Consider the following 26,176-nt stretch of genomic DNA (forward strand, 5'->3'; position numbering starts at 1 on the left):
GGGCTGGAGAAAGGGACTGGCCCCAGTGGGGTTGTCCTACAGTCTTCTGGACCCTTCCTTAGGGCTTAAAGTGGTGGTGTTGGGCCTGGCGGGAGCTGACCCAGAGCAGCTGCGTCAATTGGTGCCGGGCATGGACTCTGTCCAGACCTTCTTCGCTGTGGATGATGGTCCAAGCTTGGATCGGGCAGTTGGTGGACTGGCAACAGCCCTATGTCAGATAGCTTTGACTACCCAGGTTTGGAAGAGGTCTCCTGGGGACTAGGTGGTAGAGAAGAGGGTATGTGGGAGATCTTAGGAGAACTGCTTGACCTCAAGGAAACCCTATGTCCACAGCCACAACCAGAACCTTGCACGGTGCATTGTCCAAAGGTAAGTGTCTAGGGTTCAGAGTGTGTGAGGCCTTACCTGGGGCTGCTGCCCTGATTCTAATCCCACATGTCTTTCCTCAGGGCCAGAAGGGGGAGCCTGGAGAGATGGTGAGTGGCCCTGGTGGCAGGTAGAGAATTGGCTGGGGATCAAGGGGTCAGGGGAGGCTGTAACATAGGACTCACTGATTACCCTTCCTAGGGCCCCAAAGGACAAGGCGGACCTCCCGGGCCCCCTGGCCTCCCGGTGAGTACCGCCCTAGCCCTGACCTCTGTGCCCTGGCTGGCTTACTGCCTCCTTACCTGCTATCTCCTCCCAGGGCAGGGTTGGTGCTCCTGGCCCCCAAGGGCCCCCTGGAAGTGCCACTGCAAAGGGCGAGAGGGTAAGTGTGGGGACCTTTGAGGTTCCCCTAAGACGTTTCTTCCAAGTTTCCTTGGGATTTTTGGAAGAGACAGGAAGAGAAGAGAAGGAAAAGACCGAGTTAGAAACACAGGGTATTTCTTGAAGCCTAAGTGGATATTATAAGCCACACTAGAGACTTTGGGGAAGGGTGGGAAGAAGAGTGGGGTTCTGAGGTTCCCTGGAGGCCTGGGTGGGTGGAAGTTCTAAATCCTGGAGGCAGGGAAGGCCTCCTGCCTCAGCTCTGCCCCTGTGCCTGGATTAGGGCTCTGTTCAACTCAGAGGGGCTACTTTCTGTTCCGTGGCCCCAGCAACACTCAGGGCCCGGGTGGTGAGGAGTCCAAACCTGGGACCCCAAGGGAGAGCCCCTTTCTGGCCTGATTTCTTTGTCTTCTTAGGGCTTCCCTGGGGCAGATGGGCGACCAGGCAGCCCTGGCCGCCCTGGGACTCCCGGAACTCCTGGGCCAAAGGTGAGTGAGCCTTGTCCTTGCAAGTCACAGGGTGGAGTAGTTTGCTGAGGAGGCAGGGTGGTCTCACTCTCCTGACTTGGGCCTCCATCTACAGGGCTCCCCTGGGTGGCCCGGCCCTCCTGGAGAACCTGTAAGTTGCTTTCCTTCTTGCTCCCCCAGTGTCTTCAAAGTTCTTTCTGTTGGGTGGGGAGCCTGGGGTAGTGGGGGAATACTGTCCCAAGTCCCACCCTGAGACCCTCCCTAGCGCAGGCATCACTCTTTTCTCTGTTTTGTCCTCAGGGAGAAAGAGGGCCTCGAGGCCCAAAGGGGGAGCCGGTAGGTGAAGGGTGAAGGGAGGTCCCAGGGAGGAGCAGGGTTGCCCAGACCTGACACTGTGCAGGGTCTGAGCTGTGATAAGATATGGTTGGGTCACCTCTAGTACCTTCTCCCACCTCTTATCCTGCCTGCTGCAGGGAGAGCCTGGACAAGCTGGTGAAGGCCAGGGCCCTGCTCTTCCTGGGCGAAAAGGGGACACTGGACCCCCGGTAAGTTCTGGGATATGTGGGGACAAGTGGTGTGGGGTGGGGGGACCATTAGAAGGGAGGTGAGAGTAGGGATCTGTCGGGTTGTGCTTTATACTTGATCATCTCTATCAGGGCCCCCCAGGATCTCGTGGCCCACTGGGGGACCCAGGACCCCGTGGCCCCCCAGGACTTCCTGGAACAGCTGTGAAGGTAACAGTATGACACCCCCCCAACCTCCCCCTACAGTCTCATAGCCTTCATGTGATCTGTGACGTAGCAACCCCACTGGAGCCCACACAGCCCCTACTGGTCTCTCTGAGCCGTGGGACTCCTTGACCCCGCATGACGCCTCAGTTCCTCATGAGCCTTATAATCCATTTTAACGTCATGACCCTCATTCCTCCTGCCATCCTGAGGAGTGGTCTGGTCCAGGGTCATGATCATGATCTGTCTTCCAGGGTGACAAAGGAGATCGTGGGGAACGGGTAAGTGAGGGGCAAGGTACGCTGGTGGTGGCTTGAAGTCTGACCTCCCTCTAGCCATCCCCTGACCTGCTGTTCTCTCTCAGGGCCCCCCTGGACCTGGTGTTGGTGGCACCACTCCAGGCGAGCCTGGGCTGCCGGTAGGGAGACTCCATGCTCTTCTGGGGACTATGAGGGTTGTGAATGGAAGGGCTGGGGGTTCAGCTATGTCAGAGAGTGGGTACTGTGCCTCAGTTTGGGTTTCACATTTTTCTTACTTTCTCCTAGGGTCTTCCTGGAAGCCCTGGACCCCAAGGCCCAATTGGCCCCTCTGGAAAGAAAGGAGAAAAAGTAGGAGACCTGATATTTTGGTGTCCCAATGTGGGGTGGGGCTGAGTGCTGGGTGGCAGGGTGGAGCTCCCCCTAGGTCTTCTACTAATCTGAGTCTCCTTCAGGGTGACTGTGAGGATGGAGCCCCAGGCCTCCCGGGACAACCTGGGATTCCGGGTGAGCGGGTGAGTGTCGGGGCTAGGGGTTGAGTATGATGGGCATAATTCCAGCCCCAATGGTCACCTTCATCATCATGCCCAAACTCAAATCTCTGAACTCCCAAATTCATCCCTTCTAGGGTCTACGAGGACCTCCTGGAGATGTTGGCACCAAAGTAAGTGCCATTTGGGGAGTGGATATGGTGGAGTGGAGGTATTAGGTATTAGGAGGAGTCCTAATCCCCTATAGGACGAGGGGAGCTGGGAGGGTCAGGCTATGACAGAGGCTGTGGTTTCAGAGGAGGGATGATGAGATGTTGAAACACCTTGTCTGGAATTCAGTGGTCAAGGTTCCTCTCCTAACTCTCCCCTCAGGGTGAACGGGGACAGACAGGGGCTGCGGGTGAAACTGGAGAGAAGGTGAGTGTGGCCTGGGGGCCTCTCAGGGTCCTGGAGAGTCTGGAGCAAGACTCAGTTCTGACGCTCTTCCACCAGGGTGAACGTGGATCTCCTGGCCCGGTGGGACCCCAGGTAAGCCCCCGATGGTGGTAATGCCAGCTGACTGGGCTCATTGCCCCCTCCTGGTTTTGAGCTCTCACCCTTGACCCCCACTGCCCTGTCTCTCCACTCCTCTTCACTTGCAGGAGCTAACGCTTAACCCCAAAAGTGGGTAGGGCCGGGGCCTCCCCGGTGGCGCAGCGGTTGAGCGCTGGGTTGCGAAGCTGCCCGCGGTCTCTGCAGCGCCGGTTCGATCCCGGCTGCTCCCCGGCCACCGGAGGAGGGTCCCACATGGCACGCAGACCTCTCCTGCCGCCCGCTGCTCCCCTCAGCGGTGTACTTCGGTCCTTCTGCCTGCTCTGCTCCCCGCTCTGGCTCTGGTGAATTCTCTCACCCTCCCGCGCTTCTGACTGTACCCAGTGCTTGTATAAATAAAATAAATAAATAAATAAATAAATAAAATCTTTAAAAAAAAAAAAAAAAAGTGGGTAGGGCCCACTTTGAATTTCTGCTGAACTCACCTTAACTTCCTGTGGGGACTGACTGCTGCCTGGGGTGTTTGTCTCCTGCCTGATTTCCATGATGCCTCTCCAGCCCACATCCCCAACCTCCAGCCCTCGTTTGCCATAATCACCCTGCCCCCATCCACCCGGATCAACATTTCTTGCTCCTCTTCCCCAGGGGCTTCCAGGAGTTGCTGGACGTCCTGGAGCTGAGGGTCCTGAGGTGAGTCTGTGACTGTGGTGGGACCAGGAGTGGGGCTTTCATGTGCTCCTCCCCTCCTGGGCTCATGCTTTCTCCACATGCAGGGACCACCAGGATCCCCTGGTCGCCGAGGAGAGAAGGTGTGTCACGGATGGGGAGCCAGTTCCCTCTGGTAGCACAGGGGGACACTGGGGCCTTGGATCCCATTCCTGCCTCTGTCTTTTCTCCACAGGGGGAGCCTGGTCTCCCTGGGCACCCTGCAGTGGTGGTGAGTGAAGGAGGGCTCTGAACACAGCACAGACCTTGAGCAGTGACCCGCCTGTAAACCAGTGTCCCAGGCCGTGACCCTGTAACCTTGGGACCCTGGGCAGCCTTGGAACTCTGTAGCTCTCCGCCTCCTGACTCGGCTGTGAACCTGTGGCCCTATGACCCCCATTCTGGCTGTGAGCTCTGTGTCCTCTGCCCTGCTCAGTGGGGAGCCTGTGACCTCTGGGCAGAGACTGAGCTCTGCACCTTCTAGTTCTATATCCACTCCCCCTCCCCCACGAGATCCCAACTGAGCTGTGGTATTATGACCCCAGGTGGGGTCAAGCTGTGCCTGTCCTGTTTGTTTTCAGGGACCTAATGGTACGGGAGCCAAGGGAGAAAAGGTAAGTCTGGCATGAGTGAGAGGAGGCGGTTATAGGGGGAGGTCAAGGTCACAGGACCTGCCTTTGGCTCTACACTGAAGGTTGTGAGAGTTGTGGCTTGATAGCTGGGTCATGGGGGGTCATGGGAGTCATAGACCCTGGGGATGGTGCTGACAATCTTTTCTACATCCAGGGAGATGTAGGGCTCACTGGACCCAGAGGAGCTGCTGGAGTCAAAGGGGAGCGGGTGAGTGAAGGGGAAAGGTTTAGGGGGTAGAGCAGATGAAGGTCGTACCCCCCTGACTGCTGATACTTTCCCGAACCATAGGGCCTACCTGGGTTGACTCTTCCTGGAGACCCCGGCCCCAAAGGAGACCCTGGAGACCGGGTGAAGAAATGTGGGGATGGGGAATGTGACAGAGGGAGATGAGGTGGTGCCTGGGAGCTCCAGCTAAGTCTTATCCCCCTTCCCCAACCCCACAGGGTCCCCTTGGCCTCACCGGCAGAGCTGGACCTCCAGTGAGTACCTGGAACCTTAGGTAAATTCAGCATTTCCGGGGTCACTGGCTGCTATGTTCAACCTCACTCTTGCCTCCTCCACAGGGTGACTCGGGGCCTCCTGGAGAAAAGGGAGACCCTGGGCGGCCTGGCTCCCCAGGACCTGTTGGCCCTCGAGGACGAGATGTAAGGAGACTGAATTGGGGGAGTCCTGGGACACAAGGGAGCTGGTGCATTGTCAGCATCTCTGACAGGGCTTGGGATCAGGGCTGACTCTCATGTCTCACAGGGTGAAGCTGGGGAGAAAGGCGATGAGGGTCCCCCGGTAAGACTCCTACCCACTGTGATTTCTGCTTGAACTGTAATCCCCGGGGGCTGGGGGCTCTGCAGGTCACCAGACCAGCCCTGCCTGCCTTCCAGCTGGTGCTCCGCTCTTCTCTCTCCCCATTCCCTGAGTTGGCTTGAGCCTAACTCGCCTGTGCGTGTGGCTTTCTCTCCATCACCAGGGTGACCCAGGTTTGCCTGGAAAAGCTGGCGAGCGTGGCCTTCGGGTGAGGCTTGGGAGAAGCCAGGGGCGGGGAGAACTGTTCGGAGGTGGGCACGAAGGGACAAGAAGCTCTGAGGGGGATAATGGGCAATGAGTCTGGAGAAAGGCATGGGGTGATAGGCAAGTCTAGTGTGGTTTTCATGGTGATGGGGAGCCTGGGAAGTATGGGGGGTTGTGGAGGAAACTGCAAAATGTTGGGAGGGTCTGTCTCAGACTTGCTGCTCTTCTCAGGGGCTACCTGGAGCTCGGGGACCTGTGGGTGAGAAGGGAGACCAGGGAGATCCTGGAGAGGATGGACGAAATGTAAGCCCTAACCTCTGGCCTTTGACTGCAACCCCACTGCAGCCCCCCACCCCCAGCCATTCAATTCCTAACACTCAATCCTGCCACCCATTGCTACAATCTAAACCCTCAGAATCCTCATTTCCTATGGCCCCCTTCATCACAGCCCCCAAAAATTCACCAGGAGCCCTATGAGTCCTTAGGATGTTTCTAAAACCCCTCAAAGCATCTACTTATCCTGAGTAACCCGACTCCCTGACTTTCTGCAGGGCAGCCCTGGACCATCTGGACCCAAGGGTGACCGTGGGGAACCAGTGAGTATTGCTGGTGTTCTGGGCTCGGGGACTTGGAGGTGCTCGTTCTGGTCAGTGCCCACATAAGGGGCCTAGAGGTCAGGTGGTGGCCACTTCCAGGCCTGCCCTGCCCCCTGGGGATTGGCGTTGGTGAACTGCAGGGAACTCGGGGTCAGAGTTGAGCCTGGGCAAACCTGAGCTGTGCTCTGGGACCTCAGGGCTCCTGGTGACTATAACGATTTCCATTCCCAGGGTCCCCCAGGAGCCCCTGGAAGGCTGGTAAGGGCTGAGCTGGACCTGGTCCTCTGTCCTCTCCCTCACCTGCTTGTTGACTCCACCCTGTGTCCCCTCATCCCATCCATAGACTCCTTTCCCCCACCCCTTGATAACTTCACTGATCCCACAGCCCTTCACAAGCCCCCTCACCACCTCTACCTGCCCTGTTGAACCATTCTCTTCATCAGTCATTCCTCCCACAGGTGGACACGGGGCCTGGAGCTGGAGAGAAGGTATCAGGGTCTGTGGGTGGGGTGACACTGTGAGCCTATGAAAGCATCCCAGTGGCCCCATGACAGGTCTGTCTGTGGCCCTAGCGCTGTTCCCTTAACATGCCTGTCTCTGCCACAGGGAGAGCCTGGGGACCGTGGACAAGAGGGTCCTCGAGGACCCAAGGGCGACCCCGGCCCCCCTGGAGCCTCTGGGGAGAGGGTGAGTGTGGTTGGTCCCATGGGGAGGTCTGGGGCTGGAGGGCCTGCTCTGATTTCTTCCTCCCTCTGTCCTTAGGGTATTGATGGACTTCGGGGGCCCTCAGGCCCCCAGGTGAGTTCTACACAATGCCCCATCAGTCTAAGGCCCCATCTTGTTCTGATCTCTCATCTGACCTTTGTCCTGCTCTCCAGGGAGACCCAGGGGTCCGAGGCCCTGCAGGAGAGAAGGTGAGTGAGCACGGAGGTTTTTCACTGTGAACTTGGATTCTTAGCTCTCCATCTCATCCGTTGAGGCCCCTTACCACTCTGTTTTCCTCAGGGTGATCGGGGCCCCCCTGGGCTGGATGGCCGGAGTGGATTGGATGGGAAACCTGGAGCCCCTGGCCCCCCAGGGCTGCACGTGAGTCATGGTGGTCACTGCTTAGTGGCACTCTTCCCTGGCCCCTAAACATGCCGCAGCCTCACCTGGGTCATCTTGGTTATGATGAGCTGTAGGGCCAGATGGGTACGCTGAATCTAGAGCCCTGCTGGGGTGGAGGATGTTACAGCCAAGCAGGCCTTTAGTTCGTAAGAACTCGTCGCTCTGACCCCATGACCACTACGGACTCCCTGACTTTGAGTTTTTCCTTAGGGTGCTACAGGCAAAGCCGGGGACCCGGGGAGAGATGTAAGTGAGGGGAAATGTTAGGGCGGAGGGGGTGGCTGAGGGGTCCTATATAAATTTGCAGCCAGCTTGTTATTATTATAGCATTAGCCAAAATGGGTGTTGGTCTGACCTTGTCCTTGGGTGGGGCCCCAGTTCCTGGTAGGCAAATTTTAGCAGAGTCCCACTTTCTGAACTTCTCTACCTTGGGGCCTGAGGCCCCTCAATGTCCTGTTTTTTTTTTACCTTGAATTTCAGTAGGGACCCCCCAACTCATGGGGTCTTTGCCTCAGGCATAGATCTCAATGGGACATCAAATTCTGGGTGTCACTGGAAGAGGATCTTAGTGGGGTCCTCCCTGTCTGGAGTGTGCCCCAGAGAATATCTCAGGGGCCCTCTCAATGCTAGCAAAGACTTTTTCCAGGGGCTTCCAGGCCTCCGAGGAGAACATGGCCCCCCTGGACCCCCTGGAGCACCGGTGAGTTCAGGTTTTCATGCTACCACTTTGTCCCCTTTCTACCCTCACCCCAGCCCTGACTTCTGCCTAATGATCTTTTTCTCCAGGGAAAGTCAGGCGAGGATGGCAAACCTGGCCTGAACGGGAAAAATGTGAGTATCCAGGGTACACACAGCGATACCCAGAGATACCCAGGCACATGGGAACATCCTAAAACACGCATCCATGTACACACAGAGGCAGCCTTGCAGACACAGCGAGTTAACCAACTAGGTGGACATGATGACTTGTGCCTGGACAGACCGATACCTGCCGAGATTGCTCAAAGTCCCGGGCACAAGCAAAGAGCCAGACACAGGTGGAGCAGTGCAGACACATTGGTCTGAAATCACATTCAGGGACACTTGGAGACATGTTGACACTGACGCAAATAGATGCTAAGACACAGGCCCAGGCACACAAGCAGATCTGTGTTGAGATGTAGTAAGACGCACATCTGTGACTCCCACAGGTGACATGTGCATTCATAGCCACTCACTCACATCTGATCACACGAGTTGAGATACTCGCAAGACTTGCAGACAGATCCCAAGATATATAGACAATTCCCAAGATACCAGGGATAGGCACACGCATGTTCCTCCTGCGTACACACAGATAAGCTCAGCCCATGTGCATACATGGGCTAAGATAATGCAAGCAGCCTGAGACACCTACTCGGTGTTACCTCCCAGGGCACAGAGATCCACAGGGCCATGCAGATACACACCTGGGACATGTGGACAATCACCCACCCAGAGATAGATGCAATTGTGTGGGGTTCTATCTAGAAAGTTAAAAGAAATAGGACATGGACAGTCAGTTATGAAGGTGAGCAGACCACACAGGCAGGCCCTCCCATGCGCAACGGCTCACTCAGATAGTCACAGGCCGCACTCTGAGACAGCAGAGGCTTGGGACTACAGGCACAGACACCGTCCCCTGAGATCTGCCAAGACAGTGTCTTGCAGCCAGGTACTGGGCTGATATGAGTCCTCTGCCCGCAGGGAGAACCTGGGGACCCTGGAGAAGTCGGGAGAAAGGTAAAGTTCCTCTCTTGGAATCTGCTCTGGCCTCAGACTGGAGCCCTGTCTGAAGCAACTGTCTTCCTCAGGGAGAGAAGGGAGATTCCGGCCCCCCTGGGAGAGAAGTGAGTGCTAGAGTCTTATGCAATCTCTGCCCCCCACCCCCACCCTGACCCTCACCCTGTGCTGTATGACTCCACCCTTCTGGGGTCTCATGGTCCTGATGCTGGATGCTTCCTCCTCAGGGTCACGATGGACCTAAGGGTGAGCGTGGAACTCCTGGTAGCCCTGGACTTCAAGGTCCGCCAGGCCTCCCAGGGCAGGTTGGCCCTCCTGGCCAGGTGAGTGTCCGGGCAGTTCTGGGAGCAACAGGGCCCTGTCTGCTACCACCAGACACTCTTGGGACTCCATGATCTTGTGTGACCCCTTTGTATTCTGCCATATCTTAGGGTTTTCCTGGTGTTCCAGGAAGCACAGGCCCCAAGGTGAGTGTGCATATGTTGTGTGTATGGTGAAGGGGGGTATGGTGAAGGGCCGACCAGGGTTGGGAGCATTTACCCCACCTGGTCATTCTTTATCACAGGGTGACCGTGGGGAGAGTGGACTCAAAGGAGAACAGGTGAGACTCCCACATTTTTCGCATGCCCGGTAGCCATAGCAACCGCATACACACACACACATATACACCACCCCACCCCACAAATGGGGTCCAGCAGCTTGTTTCTTGTGTTTCTAGGGCCTCCCCGGAGAGCGTGGCCTGAGGGGAGAACCTGGGACTGTGGGGGTGAGTGAGGCTGGGACCTGACTCTGATCCCCTTCCTCTTGCCATGAGGCCCCACCATTCTGCCCTGGGTGCTCCATTCCCTGCCCTTTGGGATTGTTGGAACCTACACTCAGGGCAAACTGGGCACTGGGACATGCCAGGGAGGGGCTCCAGAGGCCTCCAGCAACCTCACCCGAGGGTCCTCTGGGCAAGAGTCCTGGGGAAGAGGGCATGGAGGCTGTTTCTGGGCAGAGGCAGGGGATTTTCCTCCTTGGGCAGCCCCTTACTGAGCTTGTGTTCTCAGAATGTGGAGCGGTTGCTGGAAAACATTGGCATCAAGGTAAGCTGTTTGGGAACTGGGTTTGGAGGCTGGTGGGGGCCCCTGCAGCAACTATTGCCCATAGGGCAGAGCCAGGGCATGAGGGGGCTGCTGTAACAGGCCCTGCTACTCCCACCCCTCAGGCCTCTGCCCTGCGTGAGATCGTGGAGACCTGGGATGAGAGCTCTGGCGTCTTCCTGCCTGTGCCCGAACGGCGGCGTGGCCCCAAGGGGGACCCGGGAGAGCGGGGCCCCCCAGGCAAAGAGGTGCGTATTGGCTGCGCGCTGGGGGTGTCTGTGGGGAATGCAGTTATACAGCCACCAGCATTCACTCTTCTGCTCCTCCAGGGTCCCCTTGGCTTTTCCGGAGAACGTGGGCCGAAGGGAGAACGCGGAGATCCTGGCCCTCAGGGGCCACCGGGACTGGCTCTTGGGGAGAGGGGCCCTCCTGGACCACCCGGCCTTGCCGGGGAGCCTGGAAAGCCTGGTATTCCTGGGCTCCCAGGCCGGGCTGGCGGTGTGGGGGAGGCAGGAAGGCCAGGAGAGAGGGTGAGCTTGGGGGCTGGCTGGGAGGGCCGCCGGGAAGTGGGGCCAGGAAAAGCTGGACGCCCCCTGCACATAGACCTCATCTTGCTATTTGCACTTCAGGGAGAACGGGGTGAGAAAGGAGACCGAGGAGAACAGGTGAGCTAGGCTGGGCTTCATAGGGTGGGACTGCCTGGAGGCTGCACTGGGGCAGCCACCCCATGGCCTTCTTTTCTGCAGGGCAGAGACGGCTCTCCTGGCCTGCCTGGACCTCCTGGCCCCCCTGGCCCCAAGGTGATCACCCCAGCTTTGTCCTAGGCTGTGGCTGCTGTCACCAGGCGGCCAATATTAGCTTGGGTCCCAGAAACTCCTTCTGGTGTCTCTGAGTGTATAACCCTCTGGGATCTTATGGTCTGTGATGACCCCCTGCCTCTGTGACAGACACATCTGTCCCCCGGGACCTTGTGCTTGTAGGTGACTGTGGATGAGCCAGGTGTTGGATTCCCTAGAGAGCAAGGACCCCCTGGACTCAAGGGTGCTAAGGTCAGTGTGTGGGATCAACTTGGGGGTTGCTCCCTGCATGGCACCAGAACCTGACTTGACATGTCATCTCCACAGGGGGAGCCAGGCAGTGAAGGTGATCAAGGCCCCAAAGGAGACAGGGTGAGGACTCCCATGCCATGTCTGCCCCCCTCTATGGGGGCATACTGGGGGTGTATGTATGTGGGTGCAGGGCAATGATTGGGGATTCAAGGCACAACATTTGCTTGCAGGGTGTGCCAGGCCTCAAAGGAGACCAGGGAGAGCCTGGAAAGAGGGGGCATGATGGCAGCCCGGTGAGTCTTTGTCCCATGCATGCCATGCTGTGCACACGCCAGCACACGCCTCGCCCTTGTGTTGTCCTGCATGCGGGACTGCAGTCTGCACTGCCTGGGCTGTCTAGGGGGAGCTGGGATGGGGCAACAAGGGCAGTGTGGCCTTAAACCTGCTCTCTTCAGGGTCTACCAGGAGAGCGCGGTGTGGCTGGGCCTGAAGGAAAGCCGGTGAGTGGCGGTAGAAACATCCCGGCTCAGGCTCTTCTGGAACATGCAAGCCCCCCACCCCTGCTGTGTGCTGACTGCCATCTGCGTGTGTCACCAGAGATGAGGTGCTGTGCCTGCGTGCAGGTGTGAGTGCAGATGTGTGACATCTGTGAAAGGTGGTGTGTGTGTGTGAGCACGCACGCACGTGTGAGTGTACCTATCTGAATTCATGAGGGACAGCCCTGGGTATGGATTAATCTGTGCTTGAGATGGGCGGCCCCCCCAGGGAAAGGCTCCAGAGGGTGGGAACAGGCTCAAGTGAGGAGGCCCAGACTGAGGCTCAGCAGTTTCTTTCTTCATTCAGGGTCAACAAGGTCCTAGGGGGGCTCCTGGCCCAGCGGTGAGTACCCCATTCCTCCTGCCTCCATCATGTGCCCAATCTCCACAATGGGTGCTACTGCCTCAGTTTCCCCATCGTACTGGCTCTCCAGCCTCAGATTTTCTCTCTTTAATAGGGTGGCCATGGAGACCCAGGACCATCTGGTGCCCCGGTGAGTGATGGGAGGCACTGTCTGGTGGGGGTGGAACAGGCATTGGTCCCTACTGATGAACCAGGCCATATGTGTGTTAATTCCTGAGCAGGTGGATAATTCTCACCCTTTGACAATTTTCTCTAGGGCCTTGCTGGCCCTGCAGGACCCCAGGGACCTTCTGGCCTGAAGGTGAGTATGGCTGTGCCCAGGTATGTGGCTGGAAGGAGGCTCCTTCAAGCCGCATCTGCATCAGGTTAACACTTGTCAGTTTTCTGGGGTGTCACTGCCCTGCAGTGAGGCTGAGCACCAAGGCACCTGGTCCATGGGGGCTCTGCTTGTGGACTGGGGCTGAGGAGCTTCTCATCCACCTGTGGAGTCACACGATCTCGGTTTTTGGCAGGGAGAGCCTGGAGAGACAGGACCACCAGGCCGGGTGAGTGGCCCAGCTCATGGGTTAGACTCCAAGGGAGTGGGGTGGGCTTGGCATCTCCTTGAACTTTTTCTTCCCTCAGGGTCTCCCTGGACCCACTGGAGCTGTGGGGCTTCCTGGCCCCCCTGGCTCTTCAGGCCTTGTGGTGAGTGAGCCCTGCCATGCACCTGCCTTCTGGGTCCCATGTTCTCCCAAGTCCTAGTCTCATGTCTTATGTCCCTCCTTACATCTGACTTGTCTTCCTCAGGGTCCTCAGGGGCCACCGGGCTTGCCTGGACAAGTGGTGAGTCTTGGGGATCAGGGCTGGGCTCCAGGGACCAGGGGCTGAGTGGACAGGTCCCTGACAGCTCCTCCCTCTCAGGGGGAGACAGGGAAGCCGGGAGTCCCAGGTCGTGATGGTGCCAGTGGTAAAGATGGAGACAGAGGAGCCCCTGGTGTGCCGGTATGTGCTGGGGGGAGCTTGCTGCAGGCCTGCATGGGCCCCTGTGCCCAGTTGTGTGCCTGGAGGGTGAAGGGTGGGCAGGAGGGCAGGGTAGGAGAGAAGCAGCTTCTCATGCTGCTCTGCCTTAGGGGTCACCAGGTCTGCCCGGCCCTGTCGGACCTAAAGGAGAGCCTGGACCCATGGGGGCCCCTGGACAGGTGATCTTTAACCTTGACACCCATCCTTTCTACCAGCTTCCCTGTCCCCTCTCCCCAAGTTTTGGGTGGGGGTGGGGCAAAGGGAGGAAACAAGGTAACTCAGCAGGCATTCCCTGCAGGCTGCAGTCGGCCCCCCTGGAGCAAAAGGAGAGAAGGTGAGTGTGGGAGGCCTGGGGGGAGGAGCTAAGTGGGGAGAACCAAGGAATCCCACTCATCCTTCTCTCTTATCAGGGAGCCCCTGGAGGCTTTGCTGGAGACCTGGTGGGAGAGCCGGTGAGTATGGCGCCCCAGACAGCATAGCTTACCCACCCTCGTGACCCTCAGCTTCCACAGTATGCCCCCCACTGGGCCTCATGCCTCCCTCCTTGAGTCTCCTCTGCTTGTGACGCTGACACCCATATTACCTCCTGCCCCGTCTCTACAGGGAGCCAAAGGTGACCGAGGACTGCCGGGGCCACGCGGTGAGAAGGTGAGGTGGACCCGCCACTAGGACCTGAGCATGGGGCAGGGAGGGGTAAGGCTGGGGTCCAGCCCCTTCACCACCCTTTCTGTGTAGGGTGAAGCTGGCCGTGCAGGGGAGTCTGGAGATCCTGGGGAAGATGTGAGTCTGGGGCCTGGGCAAGGTCTGAGCCTGGGCTGGGGCGTGCAGTTGTGGACACGGACCGTGCCTGGGCCTGTGCAGAGACCTGAGCCCTAGCCCGAGCCCGAGCCCAGCCCCACCACAGGCTAGCATTCAGGTCCTGCTCTGGGGAACAGGCAGGGGTCATGAGCTCTTCGCTTCCATACTCGCAGGCCTCTGGCTCCCCGTCTTTGCTCCCACGTGCCGCTCCCAGGTCACGTGTTCCTCACCATGTCTCACCTCCCGGCCTCAGTGCCCTTTGGAGTTCTGTGGGCCTCTCCTGGGTCATGTGTCCATACTGCCCCTTTCCTCCTCCGGCCTGCGCCCCATGTGTCTAGGTCATGTCTGGGTGCGCATCTCAGCAACCTGGAATGGGATGTGTCAGGGTTCCTGCTCCTGCCTGAGCTCCCATGCATCTGTGCTCACATCTGTCGTGCCTTGAGTCTGTGCTCATGTGTGAGTCCCACGTGTCTGTGGTCACCTCCTCTGTGCTCTCGGGAGTGTGTGGTCGCCTCTGCGCTCCCGTGAGCCTTGGCTTGCTCACATGCCTGAGTTCCCATGTGTCTGTGATCACATCTGAGCTCCCCTGGGAATATTTTTGGGCTGTCCCTATGTTCTGAGTTTGTGTTCCCACCCTCGTAAGTTCTGCTTACTTTATTTTTTAGGGTCAGAAAGGGGCTCCAGGACTCAAGGGTAACAAGGTACGTGTACTCCAAAATGTTCTGCTGGGAGTCATGGTCCTGAGACTCCCTGAGCCTCATATGACCCCTCTCTCCTTGAAGGGTGACCCAGGAGCTGGGATCCAGGGTCCCCCTGGTCCAACTGGTCCTCCAGGTCTGAAGGTGAGTTGATGCCCATCACAGTGGTGGGGGCAGCGGGGGGGGGGGAGGGGGCTTGGCAGCGGGAAGAAGAGGGTATTGTGGACCAGTCCTGAGAAGGAGTTGTGTTGGGGTCGTGCCTCCCTTTGCTGTCTCTGCACCAGGGAGACTTGGGCCCCCCTGGACAACCTGGTGCTCCTGGTGTTGTTGGATTTCCTGGTCAGACAGGCCCTCGAGGAGAGACGGGTCAGCCAGGCCCCACTGGAGAGCGGGTAAGGGTGCTGGGAACAGCCTGAGGGGACTTGGTGACTTCAGCACCTTGAATCTGGTAGTGGGTGAGGAAGAGATGGGGCCTGGGTCCAACCTTGGGGCATCCCAATCTTGGGGAGGGCAGAGGGGAGGAAGTTTCTCAAGTTATGCTCTGCTTTTTTTGTCTTAATTTTTGGTAGGGTCTGGCAGGCCTCCCAGGGAGAGAAGGAGCCCCAGGCCCCTTGGGGCCGCCTGGACCACCAGGGTCAGTGGTGAGTAGAAGTGCCCTAGCACCCACACGGTCCCTGTGCCTGGGGTCTGTCCACGGGGAGACTTACTCTGGGGACTCTGCCACACTGCATGACTGGAGGGGGGTGCCTTTTTGAGTCACAGGACCCTCATTTCACTCTGTCCACAGGGAGCCCCTGGGACCTCTGGACTCAAAGGAGACAAGGTAGATGGGATAATACTGCTGACTCTTTCCTGTACCCCTGTTACCCCTTCCAGCCCCCACTGGCCCCTGTCACCCTTCCTATCTTCACTAGCCTCCTGTGATCCTCTGACCCCCTCTGATTACCCTCGCTTATCTTCGGTGTCCTTTTGATCTCCAGGGGGACCCCGGAGCAGGGCTGCCGGGGGCCCGAGGCGAGCGTGGGGAGCCAGGTGCCCGGGTATGTACGTCCTGTTCTGCAGCCACAGCCCGTGACCGGCGTGACCACTTCATCACATCTCTGATTTCCAACTTCTGAGTCAATGATCTTAATGTCACCATCCAGGGTGAAGATGGTCGCCCAGGACAGGAGGGACCCCGAGGACTCATGGTGAGTCCCCTTGGGAAAAGCACCCGTGGTGGGACTTTAGTCCGTTGCCCGTGAGTTCTGTGCTCCCAGGACACTCTCTGCAGCCCTCTGGTCCTCTGCTTCTCCTGGTTTACTCTTGGTCCCTTGTCTCCCCTATACTCTGGAAGCCCTCTAGTCCTCCCCTACCCCCTAAGCTGCCCCACGAACCCCCCAGTTCCCTTAGCTGATAGTCTTCTTCTCCTCCAGGGGCCTCCAGGCAGCCGTGGGGAGCATGGGGAAAAGGTAAGGACGTGGGGGAAATTGGGGTTGAGTTGGGGTGGGGATGGATCTTGTAATTCAGAATTTGGGTCTCCTCTGCAGGGTTGCACCCCTATTCCAGGCTGCTGGCCCTGCTCAGCCTCCCTTATTAAAGTTCTCTGCACAAACCAAGCTGGCTGGAAGTTGGAGTGACCTTGGGCACCTCCGTTTTCTTGTGGCTCTGTCTTATCAAACACCACAATGAAGATGTTTTGGAGTATAAAGGGAGAGTGGGCTGGAATAAACTTCTGGAATACTAATATACTATGCTCTGTAGGGAGTTAGAGCAGTTCTCTGAATTCCCCAATCTGCTGGTTGCCAAGTGAGAGGAAAGATTATATGTGATTATATGCCAAGACAACATTTATGTTTTACATCATTACATGAAAAAATAAAAAGACTTTCGTAGTCTTCAAAAAAAAAAAAAAAAAAAAACTTCATCTGGGTGAGACTCACACTCTTCTACCCAACAGGGTGATGCTGGAACTGCGGGGCAAAAGGGTGACAAGGTGAGTGTGGGCATGGGGGGAGGGCAGAGGTGGAGGAGTGAAGGTGCTCCTGATTCCTCTGACTGCCCCTTATCCACTTAGGGTGACTCAGCCGTGATTTTGGGGCCTCCGGGGCCACAGGGTGCCAAGGGGGACATGGTGAGTGGGTCTGATCCATGTGTAGACCGGGTCCCCCTTGGGTACATGAGGGGCTTCTGAGGGACTGGGTCAGAAGATCTGAGAGCTCAAATCTCAGAGAGTGAGGGGCTGGCAGCCCCTGACCCTGACTTCTGACGCTGATCCAGGGTGAACGAGGGCCTCGGGGCACAGATGGAGACAAAGGACCCCGGGGAGAGAGCGGTGACCCTGGAGAAAAGGTATGGGGAAGAGCGGGATCCTCTATGTGGGGTCAGGAGGGAGGTCCTGTAGACTATGGCGCTCTCTGGAGGGTTTGTGAGGACAGCAGAGGAGGAAGGGAGGGGGACTTTCTCGGGGTCAAAGGGAGAGGGCACTCAGCAGGCTGTGGAGCTCTACAGGGTGGCTGAGAGGATGAGGCTCTGCGGAGAGCTCAAGGGCCTTAATTTGCAGTCAGGAGGGGAGCCCTGTGGACTGTGCGTCTATGAGAGGCCCTGTGTAAATAAAAAGGGGGCTCCATGGATATTAGGGGTACTCCAGGTAGGGTTAGGAGCACAACGGTGGGAGGGAGGGGCACGAATCTGGGGGTGTCTTGGGGTGAGAAATGAACCACTCCACAGAACAAGTCCCAGCTTCGCCCTGCCACGGCACAGCCTGGAAGGCAGGAGTCACTGGGGTGGGCCGGGGGTAGGGTGTGAACTCTGCCTGGCTAGCAGGATCCAGTCAGACTCCAGTCTCCCAATCTGGTCTGGTCCTGATTGTGTCCCTCTCCTGGTCACTCCCCCAGGGTGCCAAGGGAGATCCTGGTGACAAGGGCTCAGCAGGCGCTCTGGGAGCACGTGGACTCATTGGGCCTAAGGCAAGTCCCACCCCAGCATAGCCGGTGGACACACATGCCCCACGATTGTCCTCTGAGTGTTGGAGAGTGTCCAGTCTCCCTCACTGTTGGCCATATGGGGTCTGTGTGCAGCCAAAGCTGCAGAGTCACTGGGTGGCTGTCATTGGGGGACAATCACGTTGAGGGGCCGCCCTCCCTCATCTCCACTCTCTATAGGGTGAACCTGGTGCTATAGGGATCCCTGGTGACCCGGTAAGATGTCCTTGCTCCCACGGGCCCCCATCCTCATGTTGTAGCCTTTGATCTTATAGTGACTGAGTGCTCTCATGTTTCCCAGGGGCCCCACCTTCACAGTAACCCCTGTGATGGTCCCACTCCACTTGCTGATCCCCTTGGTGACCCTTGTCCCCATGGAAAACCCTGTCCTTCCACCGGCCCTGGCGTCCAGTGGTGACTCACCTCCTTAGAGTTCCCTGCGCATTAATCCTGAGCGATTCCCTTTGATCCCTCACTGACCTCCCCTGACCTTGCATTGACTCCTCTCTGGCCCAGGGATCCCCAGGACAGGATGGAGCCCCTGGTATCCGAGGAGAAAAAGGAGATGTTGGCTTCATGGGTCCCCGGGGCCTTAAGGTAGGAAAAGGGACTGGGTTTTTTTCCTGATCAGGAAGGCCTGATGTTGGAGGGTGAGGTATCTGGAGTCAGAGTTCAGGTATCTGGGGTTGGATGTTGGGATTGACATGGTTGAATGTGGGGTGTTACATCAGAGGTAGGAAGGTCAGAGGTTAGCATGTTTGTGGCCAGTTTGGAGAGTTGATTTCAGGATCAGAGTAATAGGCTGAGGTATCTGGAGGTCACTTTTCCACTTGTTTTTTTTCCCCCTCAGGGTGAACGGGGGGTCAAGGGAGCCTGTGGCCTGGACGGAGAAAAGGGAGACAAGGTACAATGGTGACAGTTGACAGGGATGTGGGTGCTCTGGGGCCTGGAGTCTGGGCTGACCCCTCCACCTGGTGCCTGCAGGGAGAAGCTGGCTTCCCAGGCCGCCCCGGGCTGGCAGGACGCAAAGGAGATATGGTGAGTGTGAGGCATACCCCAAATAGGGAGAGGATGGGTGGGCAGGGCCCAGCTCATGTCTTTTCTTTTCCAGGGGGAACCGGGTATACCGGGTCAGTCGGGAGCCCCTGGGAAAGAAGGCCTGATCGGTCCCAAGGTATGGGGTCTCTGGGCAGTGACTCTGGGGGGTCAGGATGGGGCAGGGAAGGGCACAGAAGGGTCATGGGGAGTTTAGATCAAGGAAGGTTGGGTCATTGGGGGTGAAGTGGGGTGGGTCTCGAGGTTTCAGGGTGGGCAGTGTTGTGAGATGAGTGGTGGAGCAGCAGGGATATGCACATCAGGACTGAGGGGTTGCAGTGTTGCAGTGGGTGGGGATTGGTGGGGAGGTCAGTGTGCCGGTATAAGGGAAATAGGTGGAGTAGGGCAAGGAGTGCTACAGTGGGGGTGACATTATGGGGATCATAGCGGTTTGACGGTCCTGAACGGGTAGAGTCACATGTGCTTGGGTCATGGAAGGTCATGGTCGTGGGGCCAGGAGGATCATGGGGATTGCGCTGAGGGAAGCCAAGGCATGCTTCTTCTGTTGCCAGGGTGACCGAGGCTTTGATGGGCAACTTGGACCCAAGGGTGACCAGGGTGAGAAAGGGGAGCGGGTAAGTTGTGGTCAAGGTTATGATCAATTGAGGAGATTATACTATCTGGAAGTGAGCCCATTTTGGGGAGCCCTGACCACTGACTCTCACCAATCTCTCCCTAGGGGCTCCCAGGAACTGGGGGCCCCCCAGGTCCCAGGGGCAATGATGGTTCTATTGGTCTCCCTGGGCCACCTGGGAGTGTTGGTCCCAAAGGTCCTGAGGGACTTCAGGGCCAGAAGGTAAGGGGCCCTGACTCTGCTTCCTGACCCTAAACCTCCCTGACCTTTCCAACCTTGACCCTCCCCCAATATCCCTGCCTCAACTCCTGAACCTATGATCTTATTTTGCTTTGCTGTTGACCACCTTGGCCTCTGACCCTGCTCACTTGGTCATGCCTGATAGGGTGAGCGAGGTCCCCCCGGAGAAAGTGTGGTGGGTGCCCCTGGGGCCCCGGGAGCCCCTGGAGAGAGAGGGGAGCAGGTGAGTGGGAATTCCTGGTCTTGGGGTGAGAGATTGGGGTGACCATTGGTGTCCATGAGATCAGAAGTCACAGTCTGGTCCCACCTTTTGCACACAGGGGCGGCCAGGACCTGTTGGCCCCCGTGGTGAGAAGGGAGAAGCTGCTCTGACAGTGAGTGTGGGCTTGGGTGGGCTGGAGCCCTGCTTCCTGCACCCGATACCCTAATCCCCTGGGTCTGGGCCCCTGATGGATGCTGTCTCTCTATGGTCCCTCTGTCGTGTGCCCTGTGTCCCTCCTATGATCCATGGGTTCTTATTGATCTTTGTCTTGTGCCCCCAGGAGGGTGACATTCGGGGCTTTGTGCGTCAGGAATTGAGTCAGCATTGCGGTAAGTGGGGTCCAACCCAGAGAATCCCCATTCCCATTACACCCCAGCACCCCTAGACAGGGACAGTCAGGGTCCTCAGAACTTTGGGGGACCAGCAGCCAAGAAGATGGGCAGAGGTGGATGGCTTACGCAGAAGGGCACAAGTACTTCAGGAGTGACATCTGACAGGCCCTCCCCAGATGGAAGCACACAGGCAGATGTTGATAGATGAGTAGAACCCGATGGAGCCAGAGGAGGCGGGGTGCTGTGGGCTCCATCGGGACATCAGAGTGAAGTTCTGTCTCCTTCCTCCCATGTCTGTCTTCATGCCTACCTGTTTCTTTGTGTCTCTTGCCCTTTGCTTCTCTGCTTCTCTCTCTCTCTCTCTCTCTCTCTCTCTCTCTCTCTCTCTCTCTCTCTCTCCCTGCTCCCCACCCTGTGTCCTCTTTTTTCCTGTCATCTCTCTGTCACTCTGTCTGTCTCTACCCCCGTGTGTGTGTCTCCTCTCTCTCCCTGCTTCTTTCCATCTCTGTGTCTTGCTCTCCCTGTCATCGCCTCTCTCTCTGCCCCTCTCTGCCCCTTCCAGCCTGCCAGGGCCAGTTTGTTGCATCTGGATCACGTGAGTAGTTTTCTGGTATTTTCTGCTCCTGGAATTTCCTCACCCAAGGTCCTGCTGTGCCCGTTACTAGTCCTCTTGGCTGGGGTGAAGCCCCAGTGACCCCAGGGCCCTGTGCTCCAGGACCCCTCCCTAGTTATGCTGCAGACACCGCCGGCTCCCCGCTCCATCCTGTGCCAGTGCTCCGGGTCTCGCATGCAGAAGAGGAAGGTGAGGACACTGCACCCGTGTGTGGGTGGGGCACAGACTCGAGCAGGGGCTCACGCTTGCCTGGCACAGGCCACGTGCATAAAGTCTGCACGCAGGGCACCTGCACGAACACCCTGTGCACACATGGGACACCTGTGCTGCCTGCCCACCCTGAGACCAGGACTGGGCAGCACGAACCTGACCCAGCAGTGCCTCGGTGACAGCACACCCCACCCTTATGCAGGCCGAGTGCCCCCTGAGGACGACGAGTACGAATACTCTGAGTATTCTGTGGAGGAATACCAGGACCCTGAGGCTCCTTGGGATGGTGATGGTGAGAATGGGGACTGGCCCAGGGGGGGTGGGGTATGATGGGATAGGGGCAGAAAGAGCTGATTCCCGCTGACCTCTCCTGACCCCCCTCTGTGATTCCCACACCCCTGCTGACCTCCTGACGCCATCAGCTCCAGACCCCTGCTTGCTTCCACTGGATGAGGGCTCCTGTACTGCTTACACCCTGCGCTGGTACCATCGGGCTGTGGCAGGTGGCAGGGAGGCCTGTCACCCCTTCGTCTACGGTGGCTGCGGAGGGAATGCCAACCGTTTTGGGACCCGCGAGGCCTGTGAGCGCCGCTGCCAGCCCCAGGTGGCCCAGAGCCAGGGGACAGGTATGAGCCCACCTAGATTAGGTTGTGGGTCAGAAGCCTCCTGAGGTTGGGGGACCTAGGACAGACCTCCAGGCAAAAGAACTAAATAGAGGGCTCTAGCTGTGGAGTTGCCCGTATGGTCCCCTTCACATTCCCTCCTTTCAAGACCCCGTGTAGACCAGAGCCCCCACTCCCACTTGCTCTCAGCTCCCTTCCCAGTGAGGCCTGTCCCCGATGTTTCTCTGTGGCTGACATGCTGGGTAGACCAGATGGCTAAAGACACCTCCCAACCTGCCCTGCCAGGTGCTGCCCAGAGCTGAGGCGCCAATGAGGAGCTGAAGTTCTGTGTCCCCTGGAGGAACTGGTGTCTCAGCAGGACCCTGCTGTCCCTCCCCTTGGTGCTAGTGACCTGTGTGCACGTGAGCGTGCATGTGCGTGTCCGTTATTTCAGTGACTTGGTCCTGTGGGTCTAGCCTTCCCCCCTGTGGACAAACCCCCATTGTGGCTTCTGCCTCCCTGGCAGATGACTCAGTGTGGGTGGCTGTGGGCAGTGAGCGGATGTGACTGCGTCTGACCCGCCCTTTGACCCAAGCCTGTGATGACATGGTGCTGATTCTGGGGGGCATTAAAGCTGCTGTTTTAACAGGGTTCTGTTGTGATTATTTGCAGACAAGGGTGTGTGTGGTGGGGGAGGCAGGTTTTCTCTGGGAGGTCAGTAGTATCTTACATGGGTGCAGAGTCCTGGTCACTGTCCTGTGACACTCATCCCACTACTTGTCCCCAAAACGGAGTAGATGGGGTCAGGGCTGAGAATGTGTCCACGCTGCCCCCCAGGAGGTGTTGAGTCATAGGTGGGGGACTGTTTCATGCCAGGAAGCATGCTTTAGCTCCAATCCCAGGGCGCTGAGGGAGATAAAGGGCCCTTAAGGAGGGAAGAGGGTGAGACCACAGCGCAGCACTGCCTGGCCCCAGCCCCAGGCAGCCTCAGCAGCCCGACTCACCCCCAGCGGAGCCTGGAGGCTGGTACTGGTAGGAATGGGGTCCGGATGGGCAGGGTCCTGGGGGTTGAGTGGATCTGGGATTTGGGTTAGTGGAGGTGTCTGGACCTGAGAGGGTTCAGGGGTCTCTGACTGCTTTCTACCTCGAGCACCACCATTTCTACCCCTCTTTGTCCTAGACCTGCTGTTTCTCTTGCTTAGACCTCGGACTTTCCTTTTGTCAGTCTCTCTCCATCCTTTTTTTTTTTTTAAATGAACTCACTCTTTTTTTATTTAAGATTTATTTATGCACACAAGAACTGGGGTACAGGCCAGAGGTGTGGGGGGTGAGAGGATTCGCCAGAGACAGAGTGGGGAGCAGAACAGAGTGGGGTCAGACAGACTGAAATACACTGCTGAGGGGAGCAGCGGGCGAGTCAGGAGAGGTCTGCCGCACGATGTGGATCACCTCCCTGGCTGGCCAGGGGATCGAACTCATGCTGCAGAGGCTGTGGATAGCTTCATAGGTTGTGTCTTTTTTTTTTTTTAAGATTTATTTTTATTTATTTATTTATTTATACAAGCACTGGGTACAGTCAGAAGCGCGGGAGGGTGAGAGAATTCACCAGAGCCAGAGCGGGGAGCAGAGCAGGCAGAAGGACCGAAGTACACTGCTGAGGGGAGCAGCGGGCGGCAGGAGAGGTCTGCGCGCCATGTGGGACCCTCCTCCGGTGGCCGGGGAGCAGCCGGGGAATGAACCAGCGCTGCAGAGGCTGCGGGCAGCTTCGCGAACCAGCGCTCAACCGCTGCGCCATCAGGGAGGCCCCCCTCTCTCTGCATCCTTATCTCCATCAAGCTCTCTGTCTCTGTAATGGTTTTGATCTCTTCCGTCTGCTTCTATTTCACTCAGCCTCATCTCATTCATCTCTCTTTCTACTCCCTCTCCTCTTCTGTATCTAGCTCTCATTCTGCCTCTCTGACCCCTCTCTGTACAACTCTGTCTTGGTTTTCTGTGTCTCACTCTGGCTTTCTTCTTGATGTTCTCCTCTCTGTCTCTGTCTCTCTGTGTCCCTGACCTGACGTCCCTAATCTCTACCCCTCAATCTCTGTCTCTGCTTTTCCTGTCTCTCTCTGTCCATGAGCCATAGCTGACCAGTACCCCTGCCCTGAACCTGTTTTTCCCTCGCAGCTGGACCACACGATGACCAGGTGGCCTCTGCTGATGCTGATGGTCCTGATCCTGAGCAGGGCCCTGCTTGTCCCAGCAACTCCTGTCCCGGCCTTCCAGCTCCTCCCTCAGAACTTTACCCTGGCCACTCCCTACCCTGCGGCCTCGGACAGCCCCAGCTCTGGCCCCCGCCCTGGCCCCCGCATCACACTCTCACTGGACGTCCCTGTCGGCCTTCTGCAGATCTTACTGGAGCAGGCCCGGGCTAGGGCTGTGAGGGAACAGGCGGCCATCAATTCTCATATCCTAGCCCATGTTGGCCGCCGCTGAGCCTGAGGGAGGCGGTCACCATGATGGGGCCCCCTGAACAGGGAGACCTGGAGGGCAGCGACAGAGCTGGATGGTGCTATATCTGGGCATAGTGCCTCTGGACACACCATGCGGGGTTACTGTCACATGGTATCCCATCCCAACTGAGTGTCTCACAGAGTTACAGTTGGATAGTGCCATGTTGGGTTGCTGCCAAGTGGAGTCTCGCCACACCTGGGAGCCCCGCAGATGGACAGTCTGTCTGGACACTTGGACACTACCATGGAAGGTCACTACCATGTGGAGTCTTGCCACACAATCACAGAGCATCCAGACGCCGCTGCACGTGGTCCCTCATGCCACTTATAGGAACCTCAGCTCAGGAACTCAACACTACACCTGAGACCAGTCCACCTAAGACCAGGCCTGTTTCCCATAGGTCACCACCCAGGGAGGCGCTGGGGTGGAAGTAGGGAGTCGCATGCACCTAGCACCCACCTCAGATGGATGGGGCCATGCAGGTCATCTCCAGGCATGAATGTTCAGATGTGGGAAGTTTGTGGCTGTGGTTGTGGCAGCCTCGCCTTGGGGGTGTGTGTGCGTGTGTGGCTGTGTCTCCATGGATCTGACAGCTGTGAGCGTGTGAGAGCAAGGTGCGGCTATGTGACGAGGCTGGGAGGAACAGGTGCTTGTCCCCAAACTTGCATAAAGCAAGCATAACACACAGTAGGGCAGTGTTCTTACCCACACCCTTGACTCACAGCCTCAGCCCCAGGGGAGAGGGGTTCAGGCTGCTGGGGCTCCAGTACAGCCCTGCCCCTCCTTATTGAATTGTCCTGAGCAGGTGAGCGCACCTTTCCGAGCCTCAGTTTTGTCATCTGTAAAACAAAGTGATGCCACCAAATTTCTTGTGAACACTGACAAGATGTATTTGAGGTTCTGGCACATGGGAAGTGCTCAATAAAGATAGTGACTGGAGAATGAGACCCGAGAATCAGAGTGAGACCCAGGGGCACCTGGCCGCGCTGCCCTCCTCCCTACCTCCCCAGCCCCCATTCCACTAGCCTGGTTCCTTGGTGTGCAGGGAGTGTTACCTGATTTCACACTCCCAACTCCACTGTTGGGCTGGAGATGGGACTGGCTCTCCCGGCAGCGTGGCCATGCTTGCCTGCACATGGGCAGGCACTCTGGGCAGTAGAGCCAACTCCAGCCAGAGACAAGGGCAGACACTGGGCAGTGTGGACAACTCTGGCGGGAGAGAAAGGCATACTGGCTGAAGCGTGGTTGCCTGGGGTGGGGGCACTGGCGCTGATCTCTCAACTGGAAGCGGCCCTGGGGGGGCGGGCCTAAGGCGGGGCTGGAGAGGCAGGGCTGAAGGGCTGGCTGGGGCTTTCTCCAGAACCCGGGAGGGCGGAGGGCGGAGGGCGGGGTTGCCCGACTCCAAGCTGCGGGGGGGTGGCGGCCAAGGCCAGTTCTGTTGCAGGATGGACAGAGGCACGGAAGGAGGCAGCTCCCTGACAGACCCCGGGTCAGGGAGCAGCAGGCAGGGTAGGCATGGGCTGCTTGGTGAGGGTGGGGGATTGGGAAAAGACCTGGGCTTTGTGGGGTTAGTGTTGGAAGGTGTGTGAAGGTGTGAGGGGTCTCTCCATGTATAGGGGTTTTCTGAGGGGGCATCAATCTGTCAGTGGCCTGGAGGAGGGGGGTCACTGTTGCCTCGCAGGGTAGAGGGGGCTGGGCCAAGGGGGAACTATAAATAGCTTCTTCCTTCAGCCGGGGGAGGGACAGCCAGCTGGAGCTGCCTGAGGCCGTCCCACTCTGCCCTTTGCTGTCCTCCAAGGGGTCACATTTGTCCATTTCCTTCTGGGGGGTCATGCCAGTTTGGGGAGCTCATTTAGGAAGTTTTTCTTAAGCCAGTATTTTTAGGATACTTACTGTGTGCCTCTTGCTGGTCCTGAGCTGCTCTAAGCACCTACTGTGTGCTCTGTCCTGGTCATGATCCTCTCTGAGCCCTTACTGTGTACACTGGATGGTCCTGAGTCACCGTAAGCACCTACTGTATACCGTGTACCAGGCTGGGATCTGCAGGTACTGACCAGGGCTCACAGTCAGCTTGGTCACATGGCTCCCTATTACTGGGTTGGAACCTCACACTCCCTGAGTTCTGGGCCCAGGGACACTCTTGGCTAAGAATGGCCAGAGGAAGCTGGAACTCCTGGGAACTCCCCACACCTCCCAGTGGTGGCAGAGGGAAGTGGAAAGGGAGGCAGCAGA

General features: G+C 57.8%; 3 protein-coding genes across 3 annotated transcripts in view; all 3 read left to right on the top strand.

Annotated features, from left to right (window-relative positions):
• The window catches only part of COL7A1 (collagen type VII alpha 1 chain), a gene marked incomplete at its 5' end in the record, with an annotated part of 31,024 nt that extends 9,082 nt beyond the window's left edge, over positions 1-21,942 (top strand). Inside the window, 91 exons of the mRNA XM_084247763.1 lie at positions 63-235; positions 334-369; positions 450-476; positions 568-612; positions 686-748; positions 1,164-1,235; positions 1,330-1,365; positions 1,515-1,550; positions 1,688-1,759; positions 1,871-1,948; positions 2,197-2,223; positions 2,307-2,360; positions 2,488-2,550; positions 2,655-2,714; positions 2,828-2,863; positions 3,063-3,107; positions 3,183-3,218; positions 3,867-3,911; positions 3,995-4,030; positions 4,123-4,155; positions 4,508-4,540; positions 4,713-4,766; positions 4,848-4,907; positions 5,003-5,038; positions 5,123-5,203; positions 5,307-5,342; positions 5,524-5,568; positions 5,796-5,867; positions 6,116-6,160; positions 6,392-6,439; positions 6,767-6,847; positions 6,923-6,958; positions 7,039-7,074; positions 7,166-7,246; positions 7,478-7,513; positions 7,914-7,967; positions 8,054-8,098; positions 8,993-9,028; positions 9,100-9,135; positions 9,256-9,351; positions 9,460-9,495; positions 9,594-9,629; positions 9,747-9,794; positions 10,078-10,113; positions 10,236-10,358; positions 10,440-10,640; positions 10,740-10,775; positions 10,857-10,910; positions 11,091-11,159; positions 11,235-11,279; positions 11,390-11,452; positions 11,615-11,659; positions 12,003-12,038; positions 12,154-12,189; positions 12,316-12,360; positions 12,572-12,604; positions 12,684-12,746; positions 12,849-12,884; positions 12,963-13,043; positions 13,172-13,240; positions 13,360-13,395; positions 13,472-13,513; positions 13,665-13,709; positions 13,797-13,841; positions 14,525-14,560; positions 14,642-14,701; positions 14,842-14,949; positions 15,127-15,198; positions 15,345-15,380; positions 15,538-15,597; positions 15,703-15,747; positions 15,973-16,008; positions 16,497-16,532; positions 16,614-16,670; positions 16,817-16,888; positions 17,434-17,505; positions 17,701-17,736; positions 18,037-18,117; positions 18,371-18,424; positions 18,505-18,558; positions 18,632-18,694; positions 19,128-19,190; positions 19,295-19,411; positions 19,575-19,652; positions 19,750-19,803; positions 19,972-20,020; positions 20,586-20,618; positions 20,739-20,825; positions 21,049-21,165; positions 21,269-21,472; positions 21,755-21,942. Of these exons, the coding sequence (XP_084103889.1) occupies positions 63-235; positions 334-369; positions 450-476; positions 568-612; positions 686-748; positions 1,164-1,235; positions 1,330-1,365; positions 1,515-1,550; positions 1,688-1,759; positions 1,871-1,948; positions 2,197-2,223; positions 2,307-2,360; positions 2,488-2,550; positions 2,655-2,714; positions 2,828-2,863; positions 3,063-3,107; positions 3,183-3,218; positions 3,867-3,911; positions 3,995-4,030; positions 4,123-4,155; positions 4,508-4,540; positions 4,713-4,766; positions 4,848-4,907; positions 5,003-5,038; positions 5,123-5,203; positions 5,307-5,342; positions 5,524-5,568; positions 5,796-5,867; positions 6,116-6,160; positions 6,392-6,439; positions 6,767-6,847; positions 6,923-6,958; positions 7,039-7,074; positions 7,166-7,246; positions 7,478-7,513; positions 7,914-7,967; positions 8,054-8,098; positions 8,993-9,028; positions 9,100-9,135; positions 9,256-9,351; positions 9,460-9,495; positions 9,594-9,629; positions 9,747-9,794; positions 10,078-10,113; positions 10,236-10,358; positions 10,440-10,640; positions 10,740-10,775; positions 10,857-10,910; positions 11,091-11,159; positions 11,235-11,279; positions 11,390-11,452; positions 11,615-11,659; positions 12,003-12,038; positions 12,154-12,189; positions 12,316-12,360; positions 12,572-12,604; positions 12,684-12,746; positions 12,849-12,884; positions 12,963-13,043; positions 13,172-13,240; positions 13,360-13,395; positions 13,472-13,513; positions 13,665-13,709; positions 13,797-13,841; positions 14,525-14,560; positions 14,642-14,701; positions 14,842-14,949; positions 15,127-15,198; positions 15,345-15,380; positions 15,538-15,597; positions 15,703-15,747; positions 15,973-16,008; positions 16,497-16,532; positions 16,614-16,670; positions 16,817-16,888; positions 17,434-17,505; positions 17,701-17,736; positions 18,037-18,117; positions 18,371-18,424; positions 18,505-18,558; positions 18,632-18,694; positions 19,128-19,190; positions 19,295-19,411; positions 19,575-19,652; positions 19,750-19,803; positions 19,972-20,020; positions 20,586-20,618; positions 20,739-20,825; positions 21,049-21,165; positions 21,269-21,472; positions 21,755-21,771 (5,276 nt within the window). The 3' untranslated portion in view covers positions 21,772-21,942. The remainder of the gene's footprint in view (positions 1-62; positions 236-333; positions 370-449; positions 477-567; positions 613-685; positions 749-1,163; positions 1,236-1,329; positions 1,366-1,514; positions 1,551-1,687; positions 1,760-1,870; positions 1,949-2,196; positions 2,224-2,306; positions 2,361-2,487; positions 2,551-2,654; positions 2,715-2,827; positions 2,864-3,062; positions 3,108-3,182; positions 3,219-3,866; positions 3,912-3,994; positions 4,031-4,122; positions 4,156-4,507; positions 4,541-4,712; positions 4,767-4,847; positions 4,908-5,002; positions 5,039-5,122; positions 5,204-5,306; positions 5,343-5,523; positions 5,569-5,795; positions 5,868-6,115; positions 6,161-6,391; positions 6,440-6,766; positions 6,848-6,922; positions 6,959-7,038; positions 7,075-7,165; positions 7,247-7,477; positions 7,514-7,913; positions 7,968-8,053; positions 8,099-8,992; positions 9,029-9,099; positions 9,136-9,255; positions 9,352-9,459; positions 9,496-9,593; positions 9,630-9,746; positions 9,795-10,077; positions 10,114-10,235; positions 10,359-10,439; positions 10,641-10,739; positions 10,776-10,856; positions 10,911-11,090; positions 11,160-11,234; positions 11,280-11,389; positions 11,453-11,614; positions 11,660-12,002; positions 12,039-12,153; positions 12,190-12,315; positions 12,361-12,571; positions 12,605-12,683; positions 12,747-12,848; positions 12,885-12,962; positions 13,044-13,171; positions 13,241-13,359; positions 13,396-13,471; positions 13,514-13,664; positions 13,710-13,796; positions 13,842-14,524; positions 14,561-14,641; positions 14,702-14,841; positions 14,950-15,126; positions 15,199-15,344; positions 15,381-15,537; positions 15,598-15,702; positions 15,748-15,972; positions 16,009-16,496; positions 16,533-16,613; positions 16,671-16,816; positions 16,889-17,433; positions 17,506-17,700; positions 17,737-18,036; positions 18,118-18,370; positions 18,425-18,504; positions 18,559-18,631; positions 18,695-19,127; positions 19,191-19,294; positions 19,412-19,574; positions 19,653-19,749; positions 19,804-19,971; positions 20,021-20,585; positions 20,619-20,738; positions 20,826-21,048; positions 21,166-21,268; positions 21,473-21,754) is intronic.
• A 1,687-nt stretch (positions 21,943-23,629) lies between these two features.
• UCN2 (urocortin 2) lies at positions 23,630-23,926 on the top strand (the record flags this gene model as incomplete). Its single annotated transcript, XM_084246989.1, has 1 exon — positions 23,630-23,926. The coding sequence occupies one exon, from the start codon at positions 23,630-23,632 to the stop codon at positions 23,924-23,926; it is 297 nt and encodes a 98-aa protein (XP_084103115.1).
• Positions 23,927-25,389: 1,463 nt separating this feature from the next.
• PFKFB4 (6-phosphofructo-2-kinase/fructose-2,6-biphosphatase 4) overlaps positions 25,390-26,176 on the top strand; it is a gene marked incomplete at both ends in the record, with an annotated part of 33,143 nt that continues 32,356 nt past the window's right edge. Inside the window, one exon of the mRNA XM_084246754.1 lies at positions 25,390-25,453. Within this exon, the coding sequence (XP_084102880.1) occupies positions 25,390-25,453 (64 nt within the window). The remainder of the gene's footprint in view (positions 25,454-26,176) is intronic.

The sequence above is a fragment of the Talpa europaea genome, assembly GCF_964194135.1.
Source record: "Talpa europaea genome assembly, chromosome: 11".
In the NCBI taxonomy this organism is placed as follows: domain Eukaryota; kingdom Metazoa; phylum Chordata; class Mammalia; order Eulipotyphla; family Talpidae; genus Talpa; species Talpa europaea.